General features: G+C 37.1%; 1 protein-coding gene across 1 annotated transcript; it reads right to left on the bottom strand.

The window, feature by feature from the left end:
* Positions 1-507: 507 nt before the first annotated feature.
* Positions 508-6,678, bottom strand: LOC129261277 (uncharacterized). The gene is made up of 3 exons (XM_054899334.2): positions 6,182-6,678; positions 3,843-3,960; positions 508-528 (listed from the first exon to the last, which is right to left on the bottom strand). Exons 1-3 carry the CDS (start codon positions 6,628-6,630, stop codon positions 508-510), a joined length of 588 nt encoding a protein of 195 aa, XP_054755309.2. The 5' UTR covers positions 6,631-6,678.
* Between the last annotated feature and the right edge of the window lie 5,529 nt (positions 6,679-12,207).

The raw sequence follows: 12,207 nt of genomic DNA on the forward strand, positions 1-12,207 counted from the left end.
TGTTATTTCGATAAAAGTTGATCCTGGAATTTCAATCTTTCAGAAACATAAACACTGTGAAGTGCCAGAATTAGACAACAGAGACAACATGGTTCGATGATTTGAGGAATGTCAAAATATTGTCAAAATTTGCCTATTTTTTATTTGCTTTGTTTGTTCTTTTTTGACAAATATTCAAAGTCCAACAAAATAATTTTACGGAAAAGAGCAGCAGGAGACTTCAGAATGCCGTAACACCCCCCATCTCCTGGATCCACCCCTGGCTGCTTTCAAACTGCTCATAAATACCTATGGTGCTTGTGCAATCAATGAATTTCCTTTATTGATGGCAAATTATTTGAAACCCCTGTACTTTGTACTGGCTATTCAAGAAATCGCTGGACATTGTCCAAAATCTAGAATGGAATTTGTTGAATTTATGAAACTATTGTTGCATATTGTATAATATCAAAAGTATGACGAGTAAGTTCTTTTCCCTGAAGTCAGAGAAATCAGTCAACCCCCTGATTATCCTCCCTTTTTACGGCACTGAGCAGAGAATAGGGGATTAAAGTCATAAAATAAAATAAAATAAGCAGGTCCCCTTTCATGCATGCAAAGGTTTATATATATATATTCCAGGAAATTTAATTTTAATTGGAGTTAAGACAGACTACAGAGAGATCTGCAACCAACCTCACTCTCAATCTGATTTTTTGAGATTGTAAGATTTCCTTATTTTGGATGTGATTCATAAATGTTAATAAAACAATTTTTCCATAATGGACTAATACAATTAATCTAAATCTAAATCTGAATATAAATATCTGATTCCAAACTTGACTTTTGTACTGTAATGTGTTTTTGAACAACCATATTCTATAACATCAGACTGAAAAAAAAATCAAAATGGTCAATATATTTCTTGATTCATGGTCATATATATAGCAGTCAACACAGAGGTCCAAATTATGAAAAGTCATCTTTATCAGATATAAAGGGTTACTGTCTAAATGAATCAAAATGAAATTGATATGAAGTATTATCATAATAGCTTCAAAGAGTGGCCGACTTTGCAACATGTTTGTAGGAAAATTGATGTTCTATTTTGATAGTTGCCATGACATCAAATTATACTTTTCTGTATGAAATGAGGGACGGGGGAATAAAGCTATAAAATGATATCATTCAATGGATAAATAGAAAATATAGCAGTGGATGGCAAAGAGAGAAAAAAATCCAGTCCAGAGAAGCAATAAATATTTACAAAGACCCTTGGCGTTGGTTTTATTGTTTGAATTTTTGCTATAATGAAACACTCCTTGTACAAAACTAAGAAATTATATTCAATTCTTCTTTAATTCATGCCATTTTCTTTGAAAATAAAATAATGTCAACATCAATTTTGGTCACAAAAGCTTTCTGTCTAATATATAACAATAATGAGGAGCAGCTCATTTGGGGAAATGTGCGGTTTCTACATCATCATAAATGCATGACATTTTTTTAATGAGAGGTAAATATAAATGCAGATGATGATTGGAAAGCTAGATTGCTTGGGCCATCAATAATACCCCAAAATACAGTTCATGTAATTTATAAATACATACAATCATGTTGACCTACAGAGCACCTTGCATGCAACCCTGTAGAAGTGATACTTACATGTACAATAAATGATTTATATATATGTTTTTTTTATCAACTAATCTTGTGCATTACTGCATCCTCAAAATAACATTTAAACAATTGTAACCAAATTGCTACGGAATATTGTTAACCTATTGAATTGTTAAATTATGGTGGGGTTTTCATAGCAACCTTCCATGTCCAGAAGACAATTATCATACAATTTTGTTTTTATCATAAATGGTAAAATTATGATGATTCTCTTCTCTATGGTTAAAATCTTTCTTCCCCTTTTTTCTGAGATTCTCCTCTTCTAACCCCTCCTCTTCTTCTCTCTCCCTACCAACCCTCTCCCACCCACTTTGCATGGATGTTGATCGGGGGGGGGGGATATATCCCCAATATTGCAGGTCGGGGAATGGCCTGTGTAATCATCCCCCAAATGATTTAAGGTCAAACATTATATTTTTTTATAATAAATCATATGACAAGTTATATTAATATTATTATAATAATTGTCAAAATCTATCACAAAATTAGATTTTTTGCTCCCTTGCAGCTTTTTTCTAATTATACATTTTGCATTCTATGCCAAGTCTGGCCCCCTAAAAATGTAAGACCCGTAATGCTACTGACCCCCCCCCCCCCCCTTCAAACTAAGAGAAAAAAAATCCCTCACAGAGAACAATATTTGTGTCAGTCATCCCCCCCAAACACCGATCGACACCCATGCCTCTATCTATCCGTAAACCCTCACCCCCTGTATCCCCCCCATTTCTCCAACCCTTTATTTCATTTATCACATGTTAACATTTTTTTGACATTGCAATATAACAAACCCAATGATTTATTGCACAGAATTGAAGAATGAGGGCGCTAGACCAATCTCATTATTATTCTGGATTGATCCATCTTTATCATGTTCATGAAACATGGTGTTCGGTTTATAGGCCTGCCTCAGTACGTACTGGTAATGAAGGAAATGCTTCTTTGGTTTTGCTGTATATATGCGAATCAAGAAAACATAGATTTTTAAAACAGGGGGCGAATTCAGAAAGACTTAACAGAGGGCCTTTTATTCTTTTAAACATCTACTACAGAGATCTTGCCAAATTACACATTGTAGCTATTAAGGTATGATCTAATCTGAAAGTGTGCAAATCATTCATAATATAGACCCTGATATTTCATTGTTTTATTCAGGCTTCATCATTTTACACCATGATAAAGCTAAGATTCCCTTTACAGTTAATTTTCCAACAAATACAAACCAGTTTTCATGATTTCAGTCGGTAAAGGTAATATACATGTACAGGTTTAATTATATCATACCATGAAGTGCGAATCCTGACATAAATAAAATAATTTACTTTTTCAGTGTACAAAAGGGAGATAATGCAAAATAACTACCATATTGATATTTGATGCATGTTACCCCCCCCCCCTCATTTTCAAAATCGTTTTACAGCCCGTTTGCAGTCTATCAAGTCTACATTGAGGCACTATACAAGCTCTCATATGCCTTTGTGTGTGTGTTAAGGAGGTCTTGCAATTTAACATCTGAAGCTGAAAGGCAGGGTTATATGATTGATAAATCAATAGAATATCCAGGGTCTTGTCAGAGACCACAGGACACTTTATAAAGCAGCTTCAACATTGCCCTTCTTCCCATTCCAGGTACTTCATGAACCACCAAAGGGTAATAAACCATCAATTGCTCTCCTCAAGGTGGGAGGGAGGAGGTCTGGACAGATGCAGGGAATGGGAGAGAGAGAGGAAGGAAGAGGAGAGGGAGAGAGAGGAAGGAAGAGGAGAGGGAGAGAGATAGGCAGGCGGAGGAGACAAAGAAAGAGAAGAGAAAGAAATAGAGAGAGGGGGAGGGGTATACAGAGAGAGAGAGAGAAGGGGGGGGGGGACTCTGGATAGAGAGGACGGAGAGGGGGAAGGGTAATGGGAGGGAGAAGCACATTATAATATTTTGTTCATTCTAAATTAGATGCTATAATCATGCAATGTTAACATTCCAACTGTATACATCTATGCTTTTATCCCTACTTTCTCAACATCTTTGTTACATAATACCAATAACAATAAAAGGTCATCAACTACAAAGACAGTCTAAATTTTCTTTCTATTTTTTGTATGCGCTTTTTGAAAGGGGGGGGGGGGGGGTGGGTCGCAGGCATCCCTCAAATCCTGAGTTTGTTGCACAAGGTGATTTCTGATTTGCTTACCTTGAAAGATTTTGGTATTGCACCAGATGAAATATCCAACCATTTTCTCTTCTTCCTCTGGCCCTCGTTGTTCACATCAGGAGAGTGTTGAGAGGAATGGATGCTACTACAATCAGCACTGTCCAGGAGAGAGAGAGAAACAAAATCAGGGTCCTGTTTCAGACTTGTTACAATGACAATTGCAGAATTTCTACAACAAATTTACTATCAGCCAATCAGATTGAAGGATTTCAAAATTGTTACTATAAAAAGTTTTATGAAACAAGGGAGGGGGGGGCAGGTACAATAACACAGTATACGTTTCAGCTGTTGCTATTTTGACAAGCTTGTGTCCTTTGTGCCAATTGCCGCAGAGATCCTACCAAGATGCCTTTATTAATGGGTCATGATCAGTTTTTCATAACAAAGGTGACAAACTGAAATAAACCCATTTGGATCTGGTGAGATTTTTTAAAGTTCTGATTTGCTGCCCTAGTGAGAGACCGTAATTCAGTCACTTCCTTGCCAAAGTCAATGAGATGTCTTCCTTTTACTTTCTGTTTACTTTGACATTGCCTTATAACTGCTTTGATATTTGTTGAGAATTAAATATGAAAAAAAGGGCGCTGTTCTAGATTTTAAACACTTTTTAAAACCATTTAAACAACTACTGTAAGGTTCATATGGTAAACAGCGCTATATAAGAATTTTAAACAGCATTTTTACTGTGCAGAGAGTGAAATATCATACTACAACTCCTGGCACAACCCGTTCAATAGACTGAATAAAACAAGGGAGAGAGAGAGAGAGAGACAAAGAAAAAATAATTTGCATATCGATGCAGCGATCGTCCATGGACATTTGCAGGCTGCATCTGTGATGACACACCTACCCTGGAGCTATGTCTTACTTTCCTCTCGCAACCCCACTCCGCACCTTAGGTTTCATACACCTACATGCCTCTAGACTTGAGTCCACATATTTCAGAAGTCCTTGCTTATATGCAGTCTTAAAGGGGGACAAAACTCCTAAGGAGCTATAGCACTGAGAGAATTTCCTGCCATAGGCTCATTTGCATTGTAGTTATGACAGTTCTATTTCAGAACATACCAGAAATGTGCGGCTTGTATTTAAAAGTTAAACAACAATCTCAGCACAATTACATCATAATTTTCTTGTGGGCTTCAATTCTTTACCACAATCGTTTTTTTTAATTGTTCCAATGAAATCCGAAATAGAAGTACTCCAAAATTTCTTTTTGCCCATTGATTGTGGGCCCGGCAGCCACTGTGCAGTTTCAGATCGACGCAGCTCTAGCCAAACAGGGTAGGAGCAACTCCCATCTTTTAATGACTTTTGGTGCAGCCTGGCCGGGGCTTGAACCCCGACCTCCAAGTTGTGAGAGGGACACTCTACCAACTGAGCCAACACAATGGTATAATGGGGAATCATTTAAAAGGGCAATAATTTTACATTGTTTTGTACAAAGACATTGTTTGGAAATGATGGATTGAGCACTGAGGGTGTTTGAAAAGTAGGCTTTTATTAAAAGCATAATTCAGAATTTGTTAGAAATTTTGAGATAGCAAAACATCTTGGTAATGCAAGGATTAGACAAGTGAAACCCCTATAAAATCAAGAATATGGTGAATTCTAATTTTACTGAATTGGCACAGAAATGAGTATCATCCTGCCCATCTACTATATTCATATCTTTGTAAGATGTCAATGGCCTTTATAAAGTGTCTGTAGATGTAGACTACCATATAAATGCATGTTTGTTGTGGTAATCCAGTTATGTACACATGAATGCATACATGTAGGAGATAAGGATAGCAATTATGATAACAAAGTATATACTCTCTCCTAATGAAGACCATGTAGTGTGTATTCATAATTATGGCAAATGTACATGTACTTTAAGGTAAACGTCTGCAATTGCAGACTATATGATGTTATCAAACCTGGTTATCATTATTACATGACATTAATGTAACACACAGATTATATTACAAAAAGGCATTTTTCCAGGTATGTTGTCATCTATCAATGTCATACATAGTCAGTGTTGTCATTACGGTGGACGCGGCACTGGTGGAACGGGGGGGGGGGGGGGGGGTGGCATTCGACCCAATATGTGGTAGGTATGTGTCACTGGCAAGTCAAAATTAGGGGGCCCCTGAAGTGCTCATATGAAAGTGGGGGTCCCTGGAACTAATCAAAATGTGGGAAAAAGAGGGTCCCTGGAACTAAATCTTTATGTAAATATGATGCCCTGGAACTAATAAACATGACAAATCATGAGGCCCTGGAACTGGATTTTTTTTAGTAACTGAATCCTCCAGATTCTTTTAACTTACCTGCTTCCACATTCACTCCCCTCTCTCATCCTCTCAAACTCCATCACCCCGCCCCCATCCTCCTCCAAGAGTATCTCATCCATCACCTGAATCGAGGGCACCCCGCCCCCAAACGGGTCAGGGGTGGAAGCTGCCCTTGGGCGCAGCACCCCTTCCCCATCGCGGTACATCCCGTACTCGTGCGCCGTGATGCCGGACGACTTGCTGCGGGGTCTGTTGGCGCCATTGCGTGCCTCCGAGCCAATCACGCTGAAAAGGCGGCGCAGGAGACCTATGGGAGAGCGGGAGGACCCCGAGGAGGCCGAAGATGGGGTGGGGGAGACCGGAGGGTGCTGTTGAGCTGTTGGAGGGGAGGGTGATGGAGATGGGGGAAGAGACAGGGAGAGTTTTGGTGATGGTTGGGGTGACGGTGGAGGCTTGGTTGCAATAAACAGCGGTGCTTCTGCCATGTTGGTCCAAAATTAATCATCACTTGGTACAGGTATGTATAGATCCTTTATCCTGCATGCAATAAAAGAATAAGAAAAATCTAGAAATAACACAAAATTTCATTCCAATTTTCTTAACCATTTAATATCATTGAAAGATAATCATACTCAAAGGGTTACATTAATTCATAAAGTAAAGACTAATTTACACATGAAGGAAGAAAGCATTTGTGTTTAAAATGATATAGTTGTTACTGATGATAAATATACAAATATTATAACAAATACTAAAGATCATGATCGTGATCATGATAAATAATATGCAAGGAACTATTGCTTGCTTAAAGTCTTCCCATAAATTAATAATTTTACAGGTTTTTAATGCATTGGAGCAAGTTTTAATATGATAAATAAATGGAGATATTTCAGGGAGTTCATTCACAAAAATATTTGAATCAAGCCTGTTTGGGAGAATTGTGAATGATATGTAAGAAGAAACAAGATAAATCAAACATGGTAATGCTGAAAATGGTAATGATGATATTGGCAATACAATAAAAATGGTTACAATGAATATGGTGATGATGATAATGGTAATTATGCATCTGCTGATAATACAGACACCATCAAATTTCAAGAATGTGATGAAATAGGCTGAAACATATCACACAAGGAACATGAAATCTATCTCTAATTCAACAGCTGCAATATATAAGAGGAGATCATAAGACAGCTGTGAGTAAAAAAGTCAACATTCATGCCATTTCATCTCCCACACACATGTTAGGCCAAAGACTATAGTCTTCTACCTTTCTGGGAGTCTGTTCTCACTGGAGCAGCTGATGACCCTTTTTATTTTGACTGTAGACACCATTTTCCATTACTCTCATCCTGATTATCACGGTATAAGGTACACTCTATTATCACAGGGGCAATGACTTATACTAAATACAGGGTATATACACAATAAATTGATCTAGATTCATCTACTCTTCTGCTCCAACTCATCAATTCTCATCTACTTTACAATCCTTTTAGGGTTTCACCTTGTATCTGGATAATTCTCAACATTATCGTACTCTTTCTCGCCTTTCATCTTTATCATTCCACCCTTCATCGGTTCTTAATAGGACTAACCACATAGTGAGCCATAACCCTGCTGGATAGAACACAGTGTCACAAAGTGTGATCACTGATCACATAGTGAACTATGTGAAAATATTATTCACACTGATAAAATGCTCAAATTCAACAGTGTCATAGATATTTTCACACTGTGGACACCTGTACAGTGTGACTGTTCACAGCGTGTTGACAAGGTCAACTATGTGAATATGTGATTCCTGATGTTGAGATGCTCATATTTAAGTGTGAAGGTGATTTCACATTATGTTCCACACTGTGAACACACTGTGGCTCAAACTGTGGAACACTTTCTTCTTTCCAGGAGGGAACCCTTCTCTAGTTATCTGTACAAGCTTGCAAACATTCAAGGATCACAACAATTTATTTACAAGACCCCGTACATAAAAAATCTCTGTTACTCAAAGTGTAAAAAAATTGAAATGTTGATGACTTTTGCCCTCCTCACATACTGAAAGGGAATGTGCATAGGAATGGTGACATCCCCAGCATGTTGAAGAGTTAATGGGAGGTGCTAGTATTTTAGTATCCAGACTTCGCAGATGGGAAAATCATTTCCAGTCTGATGCCTGGGATTCATCCTAATCACATCCATCAAACTATTTCATTCTTCTTTCTCCCCCTTCACTTTGTTTGACCATCAGAATGCTACAATTATCACCGCTAATGAACTTAACCTTTTAAACAGAAACGGCTTTCAATTATACAGCAATCGGAGCACAGGAATACTAGAGACTGGAGTAAATAGCATTCCTCTGCTTAGGTTCGCCACCAAAGCTGTAACTAAGCAACCACACATTTAGAGAAATTAGTGTCACCTATGGATATGTCATCTTTTATTTTGCTCATTGGACACTTTAGCACTCTGACATATTCTGTGATTGGGGATAGCATACAAAAATATGAGACATTTCCAGATTAAAGCGATACAGATACAGAACTATATTTAAACTATATTCTATAAAATAAACAAATTCAATTTGTGTAGATAATAATAAATAAAAACTTCATAACATAATCGGACAAAATTCCTTTACCAACTCCAAAAAGCAATGCCAAAAATTGTTCATGTTAATGAAATATCACAACTTTTGTTCAGTATAATAACCAAAACATTCATGTGATCATTCATACAAAATGATATTACCAAAAATATTGACAAGTTATTTTTCTAAAGGATACACATAAGTGCTCTCTGAATTTACCAAATGTAGGCCTAATTAAATGTAAAACAAAAGTTCTGGTAATACAACTGAATACTAGAAGAAACTAAAAAAAGGAAAAAGGAAACTCTCCAAAACTAATAATCACTATGCACCCAAGAAATTCAAGAATCATCAAAACAAGAAGTGAACTCCATTTTGCTGCTACTCACATTCATAGCTGCACCCAGAAATGCAATTTACTTATGACTACAATATAAATTTCAGCAATTTCTTTTTTCCCTACATATTTTGAATGTTTGGCAATCTAAATGGCGATCTTTTACTTCAATAATTCATATTCTTCCTGAATGGCATGGCAGGACTTTATAGAATGGATTCTGCGCTCTATAAATTTATACATTACTTTTATGAAAGAAACTGTTCTGAAACTCACAATTATTGCTACCAACTTTCAAACAAAAAATAGTCCCCTTTGAGAAGAATTCAAAAATAGTAATAATAATAATATAGGATTTGTATAGCGCACAAATTCACCTTGCTAGGTGCTCAAGGCGTTCCTATGTTACCCTGGCTAAGCTAGTCTACCGATTCCAGTGCGCACAGCTTTTTGAGGAATTACTTCCTGCCGGTACCCATTTACCTCACCTGGGTTGAGTGAAGCACAATGAAGGTAAATTTCTTGCTGAAGGAAAACATGCCATGGCTTGAAATCGAATCCACGTCCACGTCCTTGGAATCGTATCCACGTCCTTCAGATTGAAAGTGGTCTTAACCACTGGGCCACCGAAGCCCCCATGACATTACTCTATCAGTCTATACTACTCTAAAGCACTAAGAGGATAATGCAAAGACCTTGCCTAACTTAGCATCCATTACTCTAAATCAAACCATGATGTGACATTCAACTAGCTTATAGACGGCATACCATGAAAGCAGTAAGAAAACAACCTTACCTATAATTAGCACCACTCAACAAAACAAACCGGTGTAATTTGCTGGACTGCGTCCCAGCTGAAGGACTGAGATCCATTTTGAGGACATGATGCCAGCTTGATATATGAGGATGTGCAACTGATAGGACGACTGGTAGCACCTACCAAAACATGACATTCAGACTGGGATGGTAGAAGGGCGTGTTGTTAGAGCCTAGACCTACTGCTCTTAAATTAAGAGGTACATGTTAGAGGGTTCTAAATTTACTCTACACATGTAGATTTACACTAAAGTTTAATTTGTTCAGACATTTAGAACAGTTGGGTATGTAATCATATGGATCGTTTTGAGCCAGATATTTCAAGTAAATCACAAAATAGCAATGATTTTCACCTAGATACACATGTATTTCATTTTAAGACAAGAAATATATTCCACACATAAACCCAATGTATCAATAGGACGGTCTTCATCATATAGGTAATTATGCATAGTCAACCTTTTTTTAGATTACATTTTAGATAACTTCTAAACCCTAAAATTAACATTAAAAAACTTAAATAATAAGAAACCCTATCATTTCAATAATAAAATTCTAGCCCCAGTCCTTCAACCAATGTATCACATTGAATAGAGATAGCCATGCATTAAATATTAATTTCATGACATTCCAGTTTTTAAGCAGACTAATAATGGTGGTTTAGCACCCTTGATTACAAGGATAGCTCATTTCATGAAGGAGCTTAAGGTCTCTTTATTTAGCTGAGCCAGCTGAGACTATCAGAGTTCCCAAGAACGAATATAAATCTCTTGTGTTATGGAGCAGTTATGAAACTATCAGGTGCAGTTGAAAGGTGATACAGGAGGGGAGAGAGTAAGATAGAGAGATAGATAGGTAGAGAAATAGATAGGTAGATAAGGTAGGTAGGTAGATAGGTTGGTAGAAAGGGAGAGAGAGAGCAAGAGAGATAGAGAGAAAGAGAGAGAGAGAGAGAGAGAGAGAGGGGGGGGGGGAGATGGAGAGAGTGCATTGAGTCTGAGAGAAAGGGAAGCTAGAGAGAAAAGAGGTTTTGATTTCATTCTCTTGAAAGTGAACCACACCATTTACTTATATTTCATTTATGCACTTAAAAGTTAAGCACAAGTTCATCACTGTATAGTAATAAAAGATAACCACTTATTAATAATAAACACACAAAAAGCAACTGTATTGTTAGAAGTGAATTCATTTTGTCTTCCACAATTCTGAGTACATTTATCAATGAATGTCGAGTTTGGCAGAAAAAAAATGCCGAAACTCAGCTTTGAAATTGAATGGCTTTATGGCCTCAATGTCTTTCATCTCCAGAGCTGTGTTCAATATAAAATATGTATAAATACCTGTAATGAAATATGTAAGCTTAAAACAATGTTTGCACTCAGGCAACTTTCCTCTATTGTAACAATATGTTTTACATCTTTTAAAATGAAAAAAAAATGAAACTCTGAGAAGATTTTTTTTTAAACATCCCCTTAAGTCCCCTGGGCACCTTGACAGAGAACTTAATTTAAAATGATTCATTAACATCACTGCATGACCCTAGATGTATCATAGTACACAAGATAACATACAGTGTACATATAGCTTAAATCACCTGTAATTAACATAAACTATGTTACAATCTACTTTAGATAGCACTATCACAAAATTAGGATTACTCATCCATACCACTTCTATATTTCAAAGCTATGAAGAAGTAAACATATGTGTTGTGATAAGTTCATTAGGTGGGGTAGCGAACACTCATGTTTTATGGCAGTATGAGTATGTGCAGCTCTTAAGGCCCCCTTTTCATGCATAACCAGTATAGTTCCAAATCATATCATGTTCAACCTTTTTCATTGACCAACCCATTCACCCCTGTTCCCAAAGCACTGCCATTTGCAGAGGGCCATCTAGTTATTCAGTATGGTTTCAGATTTTGGGGCCTCACATCCTTACCCATCAAAACTGCAGTGCCAACTCCCCCCCCCCCCCCTGGAGTACAATGAGCACAATCTCGACATCTATTACTGTAAGTTTGTTGTAGAGTGAACACCTGGGCCTCATATCACAAGGCTTTTGAAAAGAATTGCTAGATGATTAGGGCCAATCAAGTCTCTTTCATGAATCTCTTGCCAAGGAGCCAATCAGAATTGACCATTCAATACTTGCAATCAACCAAACATTTTGTATCACAGGGACCTGGAAGAGATTCATAAGGATTAGGAGACTGAGCTTCAAAAGTAATATATATGCTAACTACTGTTTATCCTTTCAAGAGACCAGAAAATGGATGAGGGGGCGGCAATCAGAACAATGTAAATGAATCATGGA

This window comes from Lytechinus pictus, chromosome 5, assembly GCF_037042905.1.
Source record: "Lytechinus pictus isolate F3 Inbred chromosome 5, Lp3.0, whole genome shotgun sequence".
NCBI classification, from domain to species: Eukaryota; Metazoa; Echinodermata; class Echinoidea; order Temnopleuroida; family Toxopneustidae; genus Lytechinus; species Lytechinus pictus.